The following is a 22,481-nucleotide window of genomic DNA, read 5'->3' as shown; positions in this document are numbered from 1 at the left end:
AAAGCTAAGCAGAAGTTATTTGGAGAGGAGAGTGACTGCTGTTGGTTGAAAAGAGTTTAAAAAAAAAAAAAAAACTTCAGTGGTGTTGCACACTATTTTATATTATTTTTTTAAAGTCATTGTTAACCCTTTAAAGCCGTCAGAGCAGCACGCTCCGTTTTGTGTAACTATTTTTTAAATCCCTGTAGAACCTGAACGCGTAAGCTAGCGCAATAATTTGTTTTGCACATGAAACCAGAGGAGTTGTACTTACATCTGATGCCATCAGCTTGTCCTCGGTCACGGTTTCGTTCCACATATAGCTTTGCAAAAATTGCATAAAAAGCGCTTGCAGGAACAAAAACATAATATTCCAGAAACACGCTTTGCCGATCCGATCAGCTGTTCATAACACTTCCCACAGTGAAACAGACACTATCACATGTCCGCCATTTCCTGGCCGAAACCGGAAGTGATGTCATTTTCGCGGAAATTGTAGTTTTTTACTTGTAGGCCTTAAACCTATACTGGTCATGTTTGACTTTTCTGAATAGTTGCTGGGATGCTTAGAACTCAAATTGCACTGCTGGAAATAGTTTATTTTGATGCACCTGCTGTTTTCTTTGCAAATTTGCATCATAGGATTGTTTTTTCGTTTTTCCTGCAGTATATAAAAATTGGTGTATCTCCAAAATAAAACTATGAAGACACTCAAAATAAATTTCCTGTTGTTGTAAACTATTTCTTGCAACTTTTTTGTATTTAAAGCTTTGAGGGATAAGCCTCTTATATTTCTCCAAGTAGAAATATATGTACAAAATACAAAAAACGATTTTCAATTTTTTTGTAGTTTATTGCACTTTTTTTGCAATTAATGTAGTTACTGTGGACTTAATGCATACATATTATTAAAATATGGGCTATAACAGTTGTATAGCAACTTGAAATGCTCCCACAAATGGCACTACAACATGTAAAAAAATAATATAAGCTCTGGCGGACTTGGTTCTATAGTAGGTCTTAAGGGTTAAATAAATATCGTCAAATAATCGAGATCTCAATTTCAGTGAAAATAATCGAGATTATCATTTTTGCCATAATCGAGCAGCCCTACACGGTGGTTAGCACTGTTGCCGCACAGCAAGAAGGTCCTGAGTTCAATTCCACCATCAGGCCGGGGTCTTTCTGTGTGGAGTTTGCATGTTCTCCCCGTGTTTGTGTGGGTTCCCTCCGGGTACTCCGGCTTCCTCCCACCGTCCAAAGACATGCAGCTTGTGGGGATAGGCTAATTGGATAATCCAAATTGCCACTAGGTGTGAATGTGCGAGTGAATGTGAGTGTGAATGGTTGTCTGTCTCTGTGTGTTAGCCCCTGCAACAGACTGGCGACCTGTCCAGGGTGTACCCTGCCTCTCGCCCTATGACAGCTGGGATAGGCTCCAGCGCCCCCCCGCGACCCTGAAGGAGAAGCGGAAGCGAATGGATGGATGGATAGTGATTATAACTCAATTTATATAGTTTTCTCCTCATTTTGGTGTTATTTAGAATTAATTTCACTTCAGAGAGCCTAAATGCTTTAATAAAGGCGAGATTTAAAGTGTTTTCATCTTAATGATGTTAGTTAAAGCACAAAAATATGAGGGGACTGCAGAGTGGGTAATATTTGTTAATATAATAATGATATTTTTAAGTTGTAATGAATGAATTGAAATGAATGAATGCTAAATGAGTAATGGGGGAGCTAAATAGCTTGCAAAAGACAACACATTGAGAACACATGGATTTCCGTGGTGCATCTTTAGGAGATCATACTTTCAGCTCATCGTGCTTTCAGGCAACCTGGGTAATTTCAGTCAGGAGCTGAAAGTCCTTTCCTTCACATCTTTTCTTGACTTTGTGATATTTTCCTCTAAATTTCAAGTTAAAGGCTTTTATGAAAAGAGATAGGATGCAATTGTTTGTTTGCTTAAAAGCAACCTCTCTTTTTAGGCTACCTCACCTGATCCAACCTGAAAGTGTACCCAGTCACAGCCCTAAAGCCTTAAAACACAGGAGGAGGTGCAGAATTCCACTTTCGGTCAAGAGCACTTAATACAGTTTAACACTCATGACACTGTGTTAAGATGGTATCAGTGTTTGTTCAATGATGCCAGAAACTGACAGCCGACTTGACTTTTAAATGGAGAGCTGTCACATGGAAATTTAATAATTTTTGCTTTTTAAGAATTCATCGTCAATCTGTACACACTACGCTTAAGGTATCAACTTGGTGAAAACATTGTGTACCATACCTCAGCTAGAAAAAGAAAATCAAGTCTGAGTAAAGCTCAAACTTTCCATGTGTGGGAGTGCTCATGGCAGAGGGAGGCTTCCTTTGTCAGGAGGTATACTGGCAACTTCCTTTATAGACTGCTGATCGCAACCACATCTTGCAGATTTGGAATCAGTGTGTTGGTGCTGTTGCTAATTCTGACCAGACATTGGTTTTTGTGCTGGTTATTTCAGTTATTTCTGAGTCAGTAGTAACTCCCATGCACAGTAACTGATGTCCCGTACAAATGAAGTACCCGTTTTATGGGTCAGATTTTGTTCAGCATCTGTCAAATGCAGATGTCTAAAAGACTCACAGTCTTAACAGTTGTAGAATTTCTTAAACCTTTTAAATTAATTCATTTTAAATTAAAAGTCTTTACTTGGAGAGAAATGCACTGCTCAGCTGGTTAACTGCCTGTTTGACTGTTGAAACCAAAGTAATTAAACAGTTTTGCAGCATTTAAATTGCTGCAACTAACTTGGGATAACATCATAATTTTAGTTTCACTCTAATAAAGGACAGATAAAGTAGTAGACAGTATCAGCTACTGAGAACTTGTAAGAAATGTAAGAACGCTGCACTAGTTTGCATCAAAATAGGAAGTCACCCAAAGTAAAGTATCATTTCCTCTTTTCACTTGATTGTGAGACATTACTTTCTGGTAGTTGGTAATTAGGGAAAAACAAAGGAAATAAAACTTGAACTACTTCCTTTTCAATTTCAGCAAACATAAGAATCGAAATGATTGGGGAACCAACAAGGAAGTTTCGCTGTGCGTGTTTTATTGTCAAAATGTTATTATTTTGGAACTGTTACCTGACTTGCACGCTCTGTTTGTAACTCCAGGTCGCGTAGGAACTCCCCACTTTATGGCCCCAGAGGTGGTGAAGAGAGAGCCGTATGGTAAACCCGTGGACGTGTGGGGCTGTGGCGTTATCCTCTTCATCCTCCTCTCGGGGTGTCTCCCTTTTTATGGCACCAAGGAACGTCTGTTTGAAGCCATCTGCAAGGGCAAATACAAGGTCAGGGTCCATTCAAAGTGCGGCCACAGTCTGAGCGCCGCTGTGTTCCTTATAAATCCTACAAAGACAAGAATCACCACATTAAGAGCAAACACTGTAGAGGTGGATTCATGCCTTATCTGGTAGATGTTTCAAAGTTCAGTCTCCTATTAAACTGCTCTAGAGCATTAATACTAACATTCATTACACATTCTCTTTAATAACAGCATTATTAATACTGGATGGAGCAGATGGCTGGGTCTGCTGAAGGTGTCTTCCTGTTAAAAGGGAGTTTTTCCTTCCCGCTATTGCCAAGTGATTGCTTCAATTTAATTCAGTTCAATTCAGTTGTATTTATACAGTGCCAAATCACAACAACATGGCCTCATGACCCTTTATATTGTCAGGTAGACCCTACAATAATACATACAGAGAATAACCCAACAATCATATGATGATTGCTTATAGGGCATCATCTGATTGTTGAACGTTTCTCTGTACTATTGTAGGGTCTTTACCTTACAAAATAAAGGCGACTGTTGCTGTAATTTGGCGCTATACAAATAAAATGGAATTAAATTATTTTTATGGAAACTAATCCTGTACCAAACACCCAACTTCTTTTAACCTGGAACTGTTGTCAAGTTGTGCATAATAATACGAATACCACTGAATATGATTTTGGCCTTTAACTTCTATCTGTTGGACTATTCACCTGTTTCTTAAAATGTTTTTTATGCCTGTGAAGCAACCTAAACCTTTATGAGATACTGGGCAATACAAATACAACTGAATTATATATATATATAATTCAGTTGTGTGTGTGTGTGTGTGTGTGTGTGTGTGTGTGTGTGTGTATATATATATTTATATATACTATCACACCCCACATAAATGGCCACTGGAGGGATTGCAGTATTTGGCTTCATTTATTATCCCCAGAGACTGCTGTATGTATAGCACAGGGACAAATGGACGATGCCAACATGACACTTATGATTTCATATTCCTGTTTTGGTATTTTTGTGTGTGTAGATGAATCCCCGCCAGTGGAATCACATCTCAGAGAGCGCTAAGGACTTGGTGAGGCGTATGCTGATGCTGGATCCCGCCGAGAGAATCACAGTCTACGAGGCTCTTAACCACCCCTGGCTCAAGGTACTGCAGGGCACTGAGAAACATCCCATGGTGGTTGGTGTTGTGAGATCTTAAAGTCTTTGTGTCAAATCTGATATAGTTTGACCATTATGCTGGGCTCCATTTTATCCCTTTGAGGAAGAGTAAGCGTGCACTGACATGTATCCAAAGTTTTGACTTCTGTAAAACTTTTAGCCTTTTTTTGACACAAGTGGAATACTAATGCCACGTCGCCTGAAGTTGACACGCAATGATCAGTCAGCTATTCAAGCAGGAAAGCAATGACAGGAAGTGCCAGCTCAGTGGTGTTGGCGCTTGTCATGTGTTGTCAGAGGAAGCTTTTATTGTGTCTTCTTCTGTGGGCAGGGATGGAGGGGTACTTAAAAATGATTTCTTGACAATTCTGCCAAGGGACTTGGAATTCATCTGGAAGTGGTCTGACACATCAATCAAATCTCTGAGTTTTAAAGGACACCCCTACTTTCAGCGTTGCACTTTACTCCGTTATAGGTGTCCCTGATTTGCTAAAGTTTAGACACATCAGTGTTTGTCTGAGAGATCGAGCTGGAGCAGTGCAAGACTCTGTTTAGTGTTGATTGCGTTCCCCTTTTTAACAGAATGTCACACAAACCCACACAGTTGTGCAGTCCATGAAACCTAACCTGAATTCTTCTTTTTACCAAATTACATCAGAGGCAGAGAACCAAAAATGTGGCAAAACTCCCACTGCAGCTTTCTGACAGCCTGACGGCAACACAAACACTGTGAGGCAGCGCCATGTGGCTAATTAGCCAGAACCACGTTACTTAATAAGGTTCTGGCATAACGTTTTTGTTTGCAGCAGCCTGCCTGCAAGTGATGTTACTTTGTGTGATTTATTGTTCTCATCAGAACAGTACCTGATAAACATGCTACAGCGTTTGTTTACTTGTACCTTTAACCTGTTTCCACATATAATCTGGAATATAGATTTTAAAATGCACATAGGTTTTTACACCTGAAGAGTTCTTTTTGGAAGTTGCATCAGAAAACATCCAGCCACATTTTGCCACTTATACCCTCCAAAGTCTGTCGTAAGATGTTGAAGACATTTAATTACTCTCAGTTCAGCGATCTGCTCCTGCTGTGCATCTGCCATCACACGTAGAGTTTTCAAATCAAATCAAATCAAATCACTTTCATTGTCACATCACATGTGCAGGTACATTGGTACAGCACATGTGAGTGAAATTCTTGTGTGCGAGCTTCACAAGCAACAGAGTTGTGCAAAATACAATAATGTAAACAAGCAAAATACAAGAATGGCTACACCTGAAACTAATAAATATATGTACAATATATAATAGTGTATGCATTTCTGGATGTGTATACTAAATATTTTTCTACGTGTGTGTGTGTGTGTGTGTGTGTGTGTACACATATTTTACAAATTAAATAGAGTAAACAATAAATAAAATATATAAAAATATACAGAGTTGAGACATGTGCAGAACAGTGGCATTTATATACAGTATGGAGTGCATAATGTTAAAGTTCCAGTAATGAAGGTGAGGTGTCTATGACGTGTTCAGCAGTCTGATGGCCTGATGGAAAAAGCTGTCTCTCAGTCTGCTGGTACGGGACCGGATGCTGCAGAACCTCCTTCCTGATGGAAGTAGTCTGAACAGTTTATGGCTGGGGTGACTGGAGTCCTTGATGATCCTCCCCGCTTTCCTCAGGCACCGCTTCCTGTAGATGTCAATGAAACATAGAAAAGAAGAACAGAGTGCATATGTTAATAGAGCAGCAAGCATCATAACATATTGTAACATAGAAGTGATCGAAGCTGTAACAGGCCACATTGCTGCAACATGTGGCTTTCTTGAAAGCCTAAGGTTTGACTGCAACCACATTACTTTAATTCATGCTTTAGCCTTTAACTGAACTTTCTGTTGCAGTGCATTGTGGGTAATGTAAGTGCTAGTTTTGGGCGAGGAAATGTTTGGAATAAAGAGACTGTCCACCACGAGTCTGGGAAAATTTCAAGAGTACAAAATTAAATTATTGGACAATTTTTATTAGATTTGCAAGAGAACATGGACAAGCCTTCATCTTCCCAGGTGGATTCTTTATTTCCTCAGAGTATGAACACTGTACAGATTGTGTGATCTGTGGGTTAGCTGGTCTTGCTTTGATCCCAGTGGATTTTACTACCATTTATATCTGCATAACAGTTTGGGGGGTTTTGTTCCTTGTCCTCCAGGTACAGACAACATTTTAATTTCAGGTGTGAATGAATTATTTAGTCCATACATAATGCATGTCCTTTAACACACCCTTTTTCATTTGACCTTCTCTGACTGGTAAAAGCCCACTGCTTTCAAAGTGTAGTGTCCAATAAATGGTCCATGCTATAATGACAGTGCCAAACATGGCTCAGCAGAACTCAGTAGAATCATCCCAGTGTAAGAAGTCAGTTTAAGCTCGTGTAAGCAATTTTCCTCTCTGTGTTTTCTTTCTAAGGAGAGGGATCGGTATGCCTACAAAATCCACCTGCCGGAAACCGTGGAGCAGCTGAGAAAGTTCAACGCCAGGAGGAAGCTCAAGGTTTAATATTACAATATCATATTGTAATATTCAAGACTTCTGTTCATGATATCATCTCAGTGTGTATTGATGATATACGTAGCTGGGGCCACAGATGCACGTGCTCATGTTCCTGCTGTGGTTTCAGGGGGCCGTGCTAGCTGCAGTGTCCAGTCACAAGTTCAACTCCTTCTACGGAGATCCACCCGAGGAACTCCAAGACTTCTCCGATGATCCCACATCCTCAGGTAGACAAAGACACAGAAGTCAAACTCTTCTTTGTTGTCTTTTTGGCTAAATAATCACACGTTCTCCGTCTAATTTCCTTCCTCTTTTTTTCATGTTTGAGTTCTCCTTTCTCTGTAAGGCCCTGTGCAGGTTGTTACAAGAAAGTTTGTGCAACAAGCTCTTAAATATACACCAAAGACAAGAGCTGTAATCAGAGGATCTACTGAGTATCTCTTTATGAAGATTAAGTCTCATACAGATTCCAGCAACTGAAAACACAAATCATTTCCAGTTTATCAGTGTTAATCTCAGAGGCACTTGTGAAGCAACTGCTTCTGAATGTTTAAATGTTGATGGCAGCATATGCACAATGCCAATGTTTTCATTTTTTGTGTATTTTTCTTAATGCTTCCCACATGCTAGGACTGCTAGCAGCAGAACGTAGGTACCTGTTTGTTCTCTCTGTGCTGTGCTTTGTAGTAGTTTGTGTAGCCCTGTCACCATAACTGCCTTTGCTATTTGATATGTTGTTTCACATTTAACTGTTAAAAGCAAGTTTGTTGTGGCCATTTTATGCCACCTAAAATAAACGATTAGATGTTGTGTCCTGGAATGGTAGTGCCAGTCCTGCTGTTTATTCTGGCACGATCCCTGAAGTGTAGTTATTTTTATATTACAAACCCACACTTAAACACAGGAGCTGTTATAACAGTTTAGAGGTCATTGCCCGTGTATGAGGAGTGATCACAACCTTACCTGATATCAAATTAGTCTCTTTTTAAAAAATCTTCTTGTGCCCCTCCTCTAAGGCTTGTTCTGTCCCATTGCACATGTATGCATTGTGCGCTGTGTAGTAAATTCAACTTAAGTCTTGTAACTCTGATAAGTAGAAGAAACTAAATTAGATTCTGTTTTTGAAATAGATATTTTCTCTAAATGAGCTGTGCACCTGCCCACTACGATAATCTCACGCTGAGGGACGAGTTCACACAGACAGCCCTGATGATCTTAAAGTAGAGATGTGCTAAATTTAAATCGGCCAAAGTTTTGGTGGCTGAGGAACTGAACTGTAGAACAGTATTGAAAAGAAATGGAGGTCATTATTGTGACAGACCTAATCGAAAGTGCAGCCAGGCTGAATAACTGAGAAACTGTTTTGGCGCTTGAGAGCTGTGCAGATTTGCTGAGTGACTGATGGACTTCTGACGTGCGTGCTTTGCAGGTGCTGTGTCTCAGGTGTTGGACAGTTTAGAGGAGATCCACGCTTTGACGGACTGCAGTGAAAAAGATTTAGATTTCCTCCACAGTGTTTTCCAGGACCAGCATCTACACACACTGCTCGATGTAAGTGTCACACAAGCAAATGAGCGATTGTCAACACTTCACTCTAACAGCTGGAACAGTGGGAGATAGTGTGTTTTATTTTTGTTGTTGTATTTTTCCATTAATAGTTTTTTTTTATTTTTTATATTATTTATAAAAAATGAAACTTTAATATCATTTTCTGGTATTTGGTTTACAGTTGACTGTGCGTCGTTAACTGTAAGGATGGGAGTTTTGTGCAGATCGCACAGTGATGTGTGAACTGCGTGAACTGAGCCTAAGCTAAAAATAGACATTGAGAACTAGCTCTGTTCCAGGTCATTGTCACTCAGATGATTATTCCAAAAGCATGCACAAATGTTAGATGTATAGCCAGATGTCCATTTTATTTCAGTTGCATCCCCTTATTTTAAAGAGTCCACTGTGGTTGCCTTTCATAGCCTACAAATCCAACGTTAGGCTGTTGCAGTGCACGGAAACTTCTGCACCCATTCTATCGCACATGAAGCTTGATCTAAAGATGTATTAATAACCCTGTAAATGTCAAAGGAGCTTGCAAAGAAAAGCGTCTGGACTTCTTTAAGTTGCTTGAAGACGTTTCACCTCTCATCCGAGAAGCTTCTTCAGTTCTAAGGTCAAATGGTGGAGAGTCCCAGATATAAACCTAGTGGGAGTGTCCCCCCACAGAGGGACAAAAGGACCCCCTGATGATCCTCTAATCGCCTGAGCCAAGGTGTGAAACTGGGTGTGGGTCCCAATCAGCCAGGGTTTTGGGTGAGCTCATTGTGAAACCTGGCCCCACCTTATCATGCGAATTCCTGAGGTCAGATGGCCCAGGATGTGAGTGGGCGTTCAGGCGTCTGGGGAGGGAACTCAAAACTGGATTATAGATGGCAGAGAGTTGGTGTCATAAACCAACCAATCCGTAAATCGCGGATGAGAGGTGAAACGTCTTCAAGCAACTTAAAGAAGTCCGGACGCTTTTCTTTGCAAGCTCCTTTGACTACGATGACCTGGATGACTGAGAACCTTCACAGACAACCCTGTAAATGTGTTTTTCGATACTTCAGTAAATATGTGGACCTGTTTTTGTTTTTCTTCTTTACTTGCATTGTACTTGCTGTAATTTTACTGGCTGACAGAAATTCATTGTTCTATCCTTTCATCTCCACTTTAAACAGCTGTCAAGCAGAAACATTAGGGATTATTCCACTTAGTGCTTTTAAGGAATCTTAGGCTTACAAGAAATCCTTTAATACACTGCTCAAAAAAGAATTCAGGAACACTTTGAAAACACATCACATAGGGCTGCTCGATTATGGCAAAAATGATAATCACGATTATTTTCACTGAAATTGAGATCTCGATTATTTGACGATATTTATTTAACAATAACAATGTGTTGAATAATGGCTTTAAAGATTGTCAAAAAATAATACTGATAACAGTGCAAATGTTTGCAATATAAAAAATAAATTAAAAATGTAAACATCTATGTTTAGTGAACTTTGCAGTGTTGCTCTGTGGTGCAGCTACGACACCGTAGCAAAGTTTACACACGTCTGACTCCACGAACCCATAATGTTTCCAACCACTGAAGGTTTTTTTTACCTCTCTTTTCAACCAACGGCAGTCACTCTCCTCTCCAAATAACTTCTGCTTAGCTTTCCGAGCTTCCCTCGGGTCCTCTTAATTGTTGTGACGCGTGTTCGAAATGCAGAGAGGTGCGCTCGATTTGCCACACGGAGCAGCGCGAGAGTAAAGCACGAGGGAGGTGCTAATAATCGGCTCAGTCATTTTTAATGATCATTGAAAGCCCAGATCGTAATTTAGATTAAAATTTGATTAATTGAGCAGCCCTAACATCACATGTAAAGTACAGTGTGTTAATACACAGAAACTGTTGATAAGCCCAGCTGCTCCTATGAAATCGTCACTTAATACTACAGCTCTGTTTTACTGTGAAACAATTTCCACAGCCTCTTCTTACAGGTGTTGTTAACAAAGACCTTTTTAAAAATATGTGTTTCTTACTGCTACATAATCATGTGTTATAAACTTTATTACCTCTTTATTCTGCTGCTCGTCTGTGAGTTTGGTTTGGACAGAGCAGCCACTCTTTCTGCAGCGAGGGGATTTGGAAGCAGCCTCATGCATGAATATTAAAGCCTTTTTCTGCTCATTTCCAGCTCTGCATTTTTTTAAACTTTGGCCTCTGATAGTGAAGTTTTGCATTATTCATAGTTCAATTTAATGTTTTAGGGTTGAACAGCAGGTGCGTGCAGCGTCTGTGGTCAGGTACAGTACTGTATTATAAAAGGGATAGGTCCTCTCTGTGATATCATACACAGGTTAGTGTAGAAAAAAAGTGTGTGAAATGGATCATTTAGAGCAGACAGAAGCCTGAGCTTTTGACGTACAGCCATAACTTGTACAGCTATGGCTTTCAAACTTTACATGTTTAATATAGGCATGAACTTTTGTAACAATAAATAAAAGACAGAAAGGAAAAGCCTAACAGGTCCACTGTAAACATGCTTTGGGTTTTAGGAAAGCATTTAGTGCCCCCATTCCACTACTGTGATGTACCTCACAACCAGTGTTTTTGGAGGGGGCACAATGTCTTTGTGGAAATAACCCCTTAATAAGATTCAGTCATTGCTTGTGATATAAGGCATAAATAGCATCTTTCCACACACGGGGATGCTCTTTCCTCTGGAGGCATTATGAAAAGGTCATGTTGTTTTTTAAGATGTGTCCTTAACACAGCAGCAGCAGCAGCAGCTCGCTTGGACTTGACAAATGGTCCGGTTGCTGCTTGTTTCCGTGACTCAGGGATGTTGACAGAAACATCTGAGTCGTAGGTGACAGCAGCAGACCGTGACCTACAACTGGTGCGCCACATTCAAACCGTATTGGGTCACAAAATCGCAGCACAGGGGCCAGACCACATTTAAGATTTAGTTGGACTCCGAGCACATCATTTTGCCTTTGAGGCAGCTGTGCTTTCTCTTCCTTTGATCCACTTTGTTTAAACTGAAAAAGCCGGTGTGAGCGGTGTTTTTATAGTAAATGAGGCACATCATTAAGTGAAAGATAATTACAATGAATATGAGCAAATGCCAGTTAATGTGCTCTGTGTTGAGATTTAGCTCAGCTACTTTAATACACATATTTCTGCATTTAAAACAAATTGGTTAAAATCAATGGGAGAATTTAACTTAGGATTTGACTCAAAGTAGGATTGATTGGTCAGCTCTCAGGACTGTTTTGGCCAATTATGTGTTTAGTTATTTTCGCTCTAAAGTACAAGTGTGGACAAATCTTTAGATACACTTCATCATTTAAAAGACAAACTCTTGTAACTAATGGTATCCCCTTAATATTTTTCCATATTTAGCATGGACACCAAAGATGGTACCCTTAATTTAATATCTTCCGGAGAACCATTGAACTTTTATGGGGATTTCCTTCCACTTTGGAGCTAAAAGAGGCCACCCAAACACATGAGATATCAGTGGAAAGCCCAGGATGTCCTCTATTTAGTACATCAGGACTTAGTAGGATAGCTCAAATAAGTCAAAAGATATAGACCAAAACCAAATGTCCACAGTGTGACATAAATGTATAGGCTGGTTCTCGGGAGAATATTTTGTAGGACCACCTTTTGCAGCAACTGTTCAAGCTGTCTCAGCTTTGAAGGCCAGCGTCTCCAAGCTCCAGTTTTCAGAGTAGGCATGGTGTTCTTTAATTTTTTCCTTCTGTAAACACAGAGCTCATCTGAAAGGTCAAAGGCTCCAGTTTCATCTCATCTGACAAAAGGACATCCTCCCAGAAGCTTTTGGGCTCATCAGCATGCATTTTGGTGCATTCCTGCTTTTGATGTTCATTAGTGTTCAAAATTAAACAGATGGTGTGATCAGAACACACTGGTTCGTTGGTTTTGGATGATTTCGTTGCTCTTGTTCAATCATCCAGACCATGCTTCTGATCAACCTGGTCTTGCATTTCCTCTTGAGTCCCAGGAGGTTGACCACAGTCTCATTAACCTTCTAATTTGCAATACTATTGTCAACTTTGGTCACAAGAACATGAAGCTGCTTGGAGATTGTCTTATGGCCTTTGTCTTTAACATTGCTATCTATAGAACTCCTCAACCAGCTCTCTCCTTTGCTTTCTCTCATCCATGTTCACTGTACACAATGATATCAAACTACAGTTGCATGTTTTTGCCTACAAATAGGCCGTACAGCAGCATTTGTTTTGATAATTGTACTCTATTACATCCCAAAGATAATACAGGTATATATTTGATAACTGCTTTTAACTGAACCATTTTTCAGGAGAAATGAAGCATTGTTTCAATGACAAATGACAAATTTGTCCACATCTTTGAATATACAGTTTCCAGTCAACAGTGCCAAGCCCTTTTACAAACACTCTGTGTTGTAAGCAGCTCAAATACAATAACATGAAACAGTCAAACATGCATCTCTCCTGTTCACCCCCACTTTCACACCCCAGCCCTGCTCTGAGGAGGGGGAGTCAGGAAAGGACAGAGCATCACAGGCCAGCCTCGGTCATTGAAAATAAACAATGGCTGGTATTGTCAGGCCTCAGTGCCATTCACAGCAAGCGCACCCTTCATCACTGTATGCGCGGCTCAAAGTCGCCTGCACATCGAGGGAATACACAAAATCCTGAAGACGGTGAACGGATGGAGCCTCCTGGCTTACAAAACTCATGTCTGTGTGTTTGCGATCTATTGGCTGTGTTTTTGTGACACTACACTTTCTGTCTTTTGGGTGAGTTTGTTGTCTTCCGTTTTTTTTCCCTTCATCTGATGTGTTAGCACAAAGAGTTTTGTCAAGACATGCCTCAAGCTAATTCGAAGTCAACCCGACATCCCCCAGTGTGTGTTTCTGGTGTTTGACATGTATAATGAGGCATTTTAGTCGAGTGTATTTGTATTTGTATTTTTTCTTTTTTCCTCGTGTATCTGAAACTCCTCAGGCTTTCGAGCTAATGGAGGCGAGGAAAAAGAAGTTACCCTCAAGGAACTGATGTCTGCATTTACTTGTCACTAATAAGAAATGAGGAAATCGCACTGTTTCTCATCATAAAATAAAAGCCGTCGCTTGTTTGTCGTGGCTGTTGCCACATGCACACGCCGTCACGAGATCATGATCGAATGTGTGCCTGTGTGTGACAGCTGTAACAGTGAAATCTGCATCTGTGCACATATCTTTGAGTGTCTCGTTGGTTGGTTTGTCTTTTGTTACCCTTAATTCAGACTTCGGTCTTTGCTACACTTTTATGTAAAACTCCATCAGAGGTCAGCTCACGATTGCTTAACACTCAACAAAACCAGAAAGATGTTGAAAGCATGAGGACATGAGCGCAGTAAATATGCGTAAATGCTCAGTGGCTGCGGACGGCGTGTGGCACAGCACGCACTCGTGGTGCCAACCGCCATTCAGGTTTCCTGAGGAGTGTTCTGTTTGTCTTTTGAGGAGTTTGTTCAAAAAGAATTGGATACAAATGCACTCTTGAGATGTGTGCGTGCAATCTGTGTAGGTTTCTTTTGGGGCTTTTTTTTTTCCTGGCGATGTCAGGTTGTCACAGCGGTACAGGCATTGGAACTCTACCTAATGTTGTAATCAGCATCTTCCTCCCCAGTATACTGCTATTGACTCACAGTCCCTCCTCTCCTACGTCTCTCTTCCTTTGTCTGCCAGCCCTCATTCCAGTTTAGAGGACTGATGTCCATGTGTGGATGAACCATTAGAAACTTACAGGAATGTACCAGATGTGTCTTACAACTCATTCCTTGCGATAGCTGATGTTTTCTCGTTTCCCCCTACAGCTCTATAATGGAAAGAAGTCACTGTTCCCTTATCCAGAACTAAAATTAACACTGCATTCCAGATTTGTGTGTCATTACTGAGCCTCACCAACGCTACAAATAAAGGCTGTTCTTTATTAATATGTATGTGGAAACATTGTTACCCTGTGCAAAAAAGTGCATATGTAAAATTGGATTTATGAATCATGCACACCAGCCTGTTGTGCCTACCCAGGCTTTTCTTAACCACCTGAACCAACAGGTTTGTGCATTCAGTCTACATACCATCTGCATATTTCCACACTTCTATTTCTCTATATAAAAAAAAAAAATTAACCTGGAGGTGAAGCGGAAACAGTGATGATAATGTTGTAAGAGAGAAGGCTGCACCGCTGAGACAGGAAGGCAGGAGAAAGTTAGACTGAAGAGACTGAAACAATTAAGTGGATGCCAGAAGAAGCACAGCTTTGTGTTCCCACTGGAGCCATGGCATTTGAAACCAAAAAATAAGGCAAGGCTCTGGTTGAAACAAAGCAGATCTCAATGTTGTTTCCCCTGAGAAATACTCACTGTGGCTCAAGTGAAAAAGCCAAAAGTTCGAGCTTCATGCTGCTCTAAGTGCTCCAATTCAGACTGGCTCTATATCATCATCTCAGGTGCAGAGCTCTGGCTGTAAACATGTAAGCCCCGCCCACCTGTTAAAATCTTTAGTCTACCTGGGATGGCCAATCAGAATCAAGCTTGCTTAAGGGAAGAGGAAGGGAGCTAAAATGGATCATTTCAGACAGAGGATGAACTGATGGGCTGCACTAACACCTGGAATTAGGTAAAAAAAAATGATTATTTCAAGCTGTGAGTCATGCAAAGCTACTCTAGTAAAGGCCATGTTAAAATATGGAGTTGAAATGAGCATAATGGGCTCAATTTAAATACAATTAGAACACCAGCCAAAGAACACCTGCATGTCTTCCTGTAAATTATTCAGAGGGAAATTAGGATTGTCATTGTTTAAAAAAATTTTTTTTAGAAATATATATATATATATATATATATATATATATATATATATATATTGGGGCTTTTTTTGTGATCGTGAACCAGAAAATAAGAATCTGGGGCAGCCGAGTATTTAGTCGCACAACTTCAAACTTCAGTTTTGGGCATGTGTAGCACCACAGACGACTTCTGTTTGTGCATTTCACCCCCTCCACGAAGGCACGCTTTTCTTAAGACAGCTGCAGACACTTTTGATTCAAACTAGAAGCAAAGTGAATGTCTCAGTGCAGTGAAACAGCAGCTACATGTACTTGGTGTACAAAATGCAAAAAGATTTTTTAGGTTAATGTTTATCATTGTGCGCTGCATGATGTCGTCTGCTGTCGTGTTTGTAAGAGGGAGAACAGAGCAGCGTTGAGTCTAGGGCTGGTACAAACACAGTTTGTCTGTGACTCTGTGTCTGCCTCCGAGAGTGCTTTTCTTTGTACACATTATGCAGCCCGCTCATGCACTGCAGAGCAGGTTAAATGAAAACTACAAGTTGCTCCTCAAACATCACATTGTTGTTGCTTTGTATATGATTAGAGCTGCTTTCCACAGCTGTGGTTGTCTGTGTCTTTTGTTCCAAAAAGCCACCCTCTGCTTTGATTTGAGCTTCAGCTGCTGCTTTTGTTTGGACTGTGTCCAGGGCCACTTTTCTATCCAGACATGCAGTCTCGTTAATAAACATCGGCGATGCAGAGCAGTGCTGTTTATTAGTCACAGGATTTTTATAAGCTTGTGTCTGTTGTCTTTCAGTCAGAGTGATGAGGAAACAAGGTTGTGGCGGTTTTAGGACGGGGGGGGCAAACTGTAAAAGTGGCATCAGCACTCAAGCTTACGCTTTTTCATAGAAACTGCTTTAAGTTTAAGTGTTACATCAATTTTAATTTTGTGTGCACTTGATGCAGCCAAAGAGAGAGATGTGGTTGTTGTTGCTGCTGAAACCTTGTGAATTTCTACTCATAAAACTTGGAAAGGTGTACTAGTTGAGCAGTTTTGTGCACATACGCACATTGACCGTGTTCTGATAAACATTAAGGCTCTAACCATTTTCTGGGTTTAAATATAATGTATATAATGTGTTTAATATAATATATAAAAGGGAAAAACAGCCTGAAGAGCAGAGTAAGGTGTTGGGCCACCGCCTACTGTCAGAATGTCTTTGTGCTCTTGGTTATTAGTGAATGAAACATCAATGTTCCTAAAACATCCCCCTCATTCAGTGGTTTGTTGAAGGAGCTGAGAGCAAATCTAAAGGTCAGAGGATGGAAGTGGTTGAATGGTTCTAAGGTGCCACACATTATTTTGCAAATGTGTGCTGTTCTTGTGGATTTCGCCTCTGTCAGTGCGCCCCGGGGCAGCTGTGGCTACACTGTAGCTGCCATCACCAGTGTGTGAATGTGTGTGTGGATGACTGAATGTAGTGTAAAGCGCTTTGGGGTCCTCAGGGACTAAGTAAAGCGCTATACAAATACAGGCCATTTACTGTTTGGCTTAGCCTTGGCCACAGAAGACATTATTCAAAATACATTTATCCATTCTTATTTGGTCTTTGAAGAGTTTTTCTTTTTTGTTGTCGTAGTGTTTTTTTGTTTTGTTTTTTATTAATATAGTTTTCTCTCCATATCTTATGTGTCTCTATACACTGATCAGGCATAACATTGACAGGTGACGTGAATAACACTGATTATCTCTTCATCATGGCACCTGTTAGTGGTTGCGTTATGTTAAGGATTCTCTTGTCCTCAAAGTTGATGTGTTGGATGCAGGAAGAATGGGCAGGCGCAAGGATGCGAGCACGTGTGGGACACGGGCCAAATTGTGATAGCTGGACAACTGGGTCAGAGAATCTTAAAAAGTGCAGATCTTGTGGGGTGTTCCCAGTCTGCAGTGATCAGTGATTAAAAAGTGGCCCACGCGGTCCGATCCAACAGATGAGCTACTGTAGCGCAAATTGCCAAAAAAGGTAATGCTGGGATTTTTGTTGTGGTTGTTGCTCTTTGTTGGGGTTTTTTGTAACTCGTATATGTATATTAGAACTCAACCGTGAAAATAAAGTGGAAACATGTACACATTCCCACATTTTCAAATGTGTTCAATAAAGCGATATTGATGTAGCATCAGGAAGTTACTATGTGAATGTTGCAGCCATGAACAGCTTTGTCTGATATAGCAAATATGTAGAAGACGTGTCGTTGGTCGTGTTGACCTCAGTGAAAACTCATTTCTGGTCACAGTCTCGCTGTCCAGCTCATTGTCCTTGTGCTTTTTATCTTTCAGCTCTACGATAAGATCAACACCAAGTCATCCCCACAGATCCGAAACCCCCCCAGTGATGCCGTGCAGAGAGCCAAAGAGGTGAGAAAACGTGCATTATTTTCCTCCCACGCTTACATTCTTCACATCAACACTTGCATTCATGCGATGTGTGTGATGAATTTAATACCTCGTATGGATGACACACTTACTGCTTTTCTCTTGTTCACCACACACTTCTGTTTCTGCTCAGGCTGCATTAATCCTCTTGCTCACTAAAACTCTCAACTCTTCACTTCCATCGATCGCTCTGCTCACCTTTAAAGAAGCTGCTGTTTGTTTGTGGGTCTTGGCACAACCAGGGGTCCTTAAAGTGTGTCTGAGGTGGCCTTAACAAAATTGAAAATAATTCCCTATGATTTTCTTGTTGCTGTTATTCTAATAAGACATTAAGCACTAGAGTCTATGGAGTCGTATTTGTACTTGAGGTTCTGTTTCATTAAGGTCTGTTTATTTTAAAAAAAAAAAAAAAAAGAGAGGGGAAAAAAAGCACCTTCTGTTCTGTGAAGGAGAGGAACGAGGTACAAAAATACAGTATATTTTCCCCCCTTTGTTTACATGTGATTACATATGTGACACCTGCACTGATAGCCCCTGTCGTCTTCACAGTTATTCCTTAAATATCGGCTCTTCACGGAGTGCAGCTGTGTGGTGGGGCGACTTGGTGCTGTACTTAGTGTCTCTCCTTCAGGAAAAATCTCTCTCATACTACCAAACAAGAGCCTAACCACCAGCACCCTAGTGCATGACAGAAAAGACAGAATGAGCCACTGAAGGAGCTTTCACATCCAGCTGATAGTCGCTCATAGAAGGGCCCATGAGGTTGCCATTCCCCTGGTAGAAAGTGCTTGCACACCCTGAGGCAACAAGAGATCTTTGGTACTGTAAACTATAAAGATGGCCTCCACAGAACGAATGGAAAAGCCTCTGTTTAGATAAAGCTTTACATTTGGCTAGTAAAACAGAAGAATATTGCCTGGTATGTGTGGAGCATGGTGACAGACCTCATGATGGAGGCACTGAAGACTAAAGTCTAATAAATGTTGTCCACCTGAGATGCAGTGCTTAGACGAAAGACTTTAGAAGCCACCATAGGGCCAGATAAGCAACCAGGCACAGCTCAATATGTGTTCGGTTAACTAAGCCATCTTCCACCCCACCGTCCAGGTCCAGTTACTATCCATAGCAAGGCACAGGGATGTGGGTAGTCACTGATTTGACCCTTGTAGAGGCTGGCTCTAAAACAAAATCCGGGAACAGGGCCGCGTGTATTTTTACAATTGTTAAGGGTAGGAAGAAAACCCTGAAAACCAGTGGAGTATGCCACTCCACCTGCAGCTTCACCACTGTGTGGCAAAACAGAGAAAACAGATATGTTGTCTTTCCCAGCACTTCCTACACAAATGTCACCCGTCTTCCTCAGGGTTGAACGCTAGAGCTGGTGACAAAACACATTTTCTTTGGGTTCAGTCAGCATTCTGCTAGTGTTGTAGACCCCAGACAGGCAGGGCATCCCTCATGCTGTTTCTTCTCATGTAAAGAGAAATAGTATTGAATAGAAGATCTCTTCATTTGCTTCAATTTGATAATAATAATAACTTTATTTATAAAGCGCTTTCAAACAAAGTGCAGAATATACCAAAATATTGAGCATGTCCATCCAAATAAGAATGGATACTACTGCATGGAAGACTTGAGATGAATGCTTCACAGGCAGCCTATGCCCCATCTGAAGAGCAGTGGCTAACTTCAGCACTGTCAGCTAAGCAAACTTCATATTTGTTAGAGGTTTTCTGAGGAATGATTGTGATGACAGCAGGATATATGCTGGCAGGGTTTCATATATGTCATCTGCCTTAAAGGGGTGAATATACGTGTTTTAAGATAGGAAACCCAGTGTTCCTTCTGATTGGCTACCAAACAAAATGTTTAAACAACAGGTGAGTGGGCTGTGTTTTTGGATTTCATGCAAAGCAAAGAGTAGAAAAACTGTCTGACACCAAGTGTTTAGAGCAATCTGAGCTGTTGGCTCACATAGATTAATTATACATACACTGACCTCATTATTTGAAACCTTGACCTTGTTTAAAATGAACATCGACCATTGGAGCATTATTTGATGGAAAATAAGTGAAAGCATAATAGGAGGAGCATAATAGCTTCCTTAAAGCTGCTAAGTGTAAATTTGATTCTGTTTGACCTGCAATCAAATCAGTCTGACAGTGAATTATACTTGATACAAGGGTGTAATGGCAGTCCAGCCATAAACACCCACAGCATCAACTTTACACGTTGATAGCTTAGTTGCAGATCTTACATTCTTAAATTTAGCAGCGGTGTGCTTTCACACTTTTCTGACTATTATTAAGCAACACTGGCTCGTCTTATGTCGTCAGCGACATTTCTCTTGTAAAATTAAAGTAAGTATTTTTTTTATCAGCAGCAGCAAGTGACAGGAGAGTTATCTGTTATAGATGCCAGTGCTGTACTCTCTTATTGCTGGAAGATGAACCTGCAGACACAGTGTAGATAATACTATAAAATCTATTCAAATAAATAAATAAATAAATGCATGCTAATATGTAGAGCATACATAGCAAAACCTGCATAGGTGGCCTGTAGCTGGTTACTGTAATGCTGAACCTTTGGTCATCAGATTGCCCCAATCAGAGTAAATAACAGTATATTATTAGTGACAGTATAGAATATCTGTGAAACCACTGAAAAGGTATCTTAGCCTATTAACACTAGCTAGCTAGTCAATGGCACCATGCTACCGTTTTCACTTATTGACTACATATAAAAGATTGATATGCCCACTATGACATCATCCACCGGTTTCTGGTCTCTACAAGTTGCATCCATAAATTGTGTGGGTGCTACACATGGATGCAGATACCTGCTAATCAGTGCTAAATAACATATAGACACAGTACAATAATGTCACTTACCTAATCTGGAACATATGTGTACCACACAGCAACCCATATTATTTGTCATAGTTCACTTAAAAATAAACATTGTTGAGAGGCACAGTATAGTAACTAACAATTGTGGATGTGAAGAGGAGAGCAATCTGCTACATTGGTCTATGTTACCACATCAGCCAGTCGTCCCTTAATTTAAGCCTGAACAATATCCAAATGGAGAAGTTTAAAGTTAGGTAGTTATTTTATTTTGTTGGCTTATTTGGGGCATGGGGTCTATGGTGATTGCTTTTGCAGCCATCCTCTAGTGGGATTAGAGTAATTCCATTTTCTCAGTGAGCTGCTGTCATTGATGACACATTACCTAATCTGAAGTGTGAATGTGTTCCAACAAGATGCCAGTAGTGGCAGCATTATTGTGCAATAGTAAATCTCTACCTGCTGCTATACCTGTAATGTTGGACCTTGGGTTGAGCTTTTTAACCAGCTACTTGAAGCCCTGCGTTTTCGCTGCGTAACCACATGAGTTATTTCCAGCCACTGTTTCCTCTTCCTGTCTTATGGCGTGCAGCTAGCAATGCTTGGTTAAATCATTTACTTTTGATTTGCACATATTTTCTAGTATTTGGGTTTGAAGGAAGTTGGTTTGGAAACATATTTGACAATGCTTTATCTTCTGCTTTGAGTTTGTGTGGGAGCCCCATCAAAAACCTGTCCATTATGCTAGCTGTGTCCAAGTTTGTTTGTTTGTTTTTTAATTCATACCGCACCCCCACTGCAATTGCTCTGCGTCTCGGCTCAAACTCCACTGAGCTCGTGTGTGTTGTTAGCCCAGGCCCCGCCTTAAGAACACACTGGCCTGTGTGTTTTTAAAAAGAGACCTACAGCGTCTGTATTTGACCTTCCTCATTACACTCTGCTACATGAGGCATAGACACAAAAACACTAACAATGATGGGTTTGTTAATGCTCTTAGTCTGGTTTTTCTTATAATAGTCTCCAGCATCTGACGGTGACTATGATGAGCTGACAAACATGCAGTTAGTCTGGCCTCACCATCAAGCAGGATGCTTAACAAGAAGGCTGAAAGAACAGGGAGCATGTGAGAGGAAAGAGTGGGACTGTGGTGTGCATTGTGAGTAGTTTTCTGAACAGCCATGCATGCAGGCAGCTGCACAAAATGTTGCTGTGTTTACGTGTGTGTGCTTTGTTAAGGGAGCAATTAAAAAGTCCGACAACTGAGAGAGTGGGCGAGGGCTGGCGTTGTAAATCCCAAAGCTCTCCAGACGGGGAAAACCATTTACTGGGAGCGGGGCTCTGTTTTTATGTAGCTTTGGTTCATGTCAAAGAGATCTGGCTAATTAACGCAGCTCTGTGTCTGTGGACTTCATTTGGGCTTATAGATTCTGGTTCACATTTTCAGAAAATGGATCAAGAGTTCGCGATGAAGCCACACCAGATGCAGTTAGTTTGTGGGAATAAAAACAGCGTTTTAGTGTTGCTGTCGCAGACTTTCATCTGTCTTTTATTAGTTTTAGATCTGTCTCTACAGAAAACCTACTGTCAGATACTTAAATACACACTAAATGGTGTCACCAAACTTTTTTTTTTGTACAGAAGTATCCTGTCTGCTTATATTATTATTAAGCCATATAATTTGCCATATCGATTTATTGTTTTTAATTTATTGAATGATGGTTGTTTTGATTTCAGAGGAATTGGTCATGCTTTTTCTTATGAAAGTGTCATGTAAATACTGTTACAATGGTGCATGTTCATCCCAGCCATCATAGGGCGAGGGGCGGGTAC

The 22,481-nt window shown here is 40.6% G+C and overlaps 1 protein-coding gene across 1 annotated transcript in view; it reads left to right on the top strand.

Moving 5' to 3' along the window:
- Window positions 1-22,481, top strand: part of caska (calcium/calmodulin-dependent serine protein kinase a) — a 165,143-nt gene that overhangs the window by 113,389 nt on the left and 29,273 nt on the right. The window contains exons 7-12 of the mRNA XM_085375214.1: window positions 3,139-3,314; window positions 4,329-4,451; window positions 6,933-7,016; window positions 7,144-7,243; window positions 8,446-8,567; window positions 17,710-17,787. Of these exons, the coding sequence (XP_085231340.1) occupies window positions 3,139-3,314; window positions 4,329-4,451; window positions 6,933-7,016; window positions 7,144-7,243; window positions 8,446-8,567; window positions 17,710-17,787 (683 nt within the window). The remainder of the gene's footprint in view (window positions 1-3,138; window positions 3,315-4,328; window positions 4,452-6,932; window positions 7,017-7,143; window positions 7,244-8,445; window positions 8,568-17,709; window positions 17,788-22,481) is intronic.

This window comes from Diplotaxodon limnothrissa, linkage group LG16 (assembly GCF_057381915.1).
Source record: "Diplotaxodon limnothrissa isolate DT_005_m linkage group LG16, D_limnothrissa_male_GT1.1, whole genome shotgun sequence".
Lineage (NCBI taxonomy): Eukaryota > Metazoa > Chordata > Actinopteri > Cichliformes > Cichlidae > Diplotaxodon > Diplotaxodon limnothrissa.
This window is presented reverse-complemented; position numbering and strand designations above follow the sequence as displayed.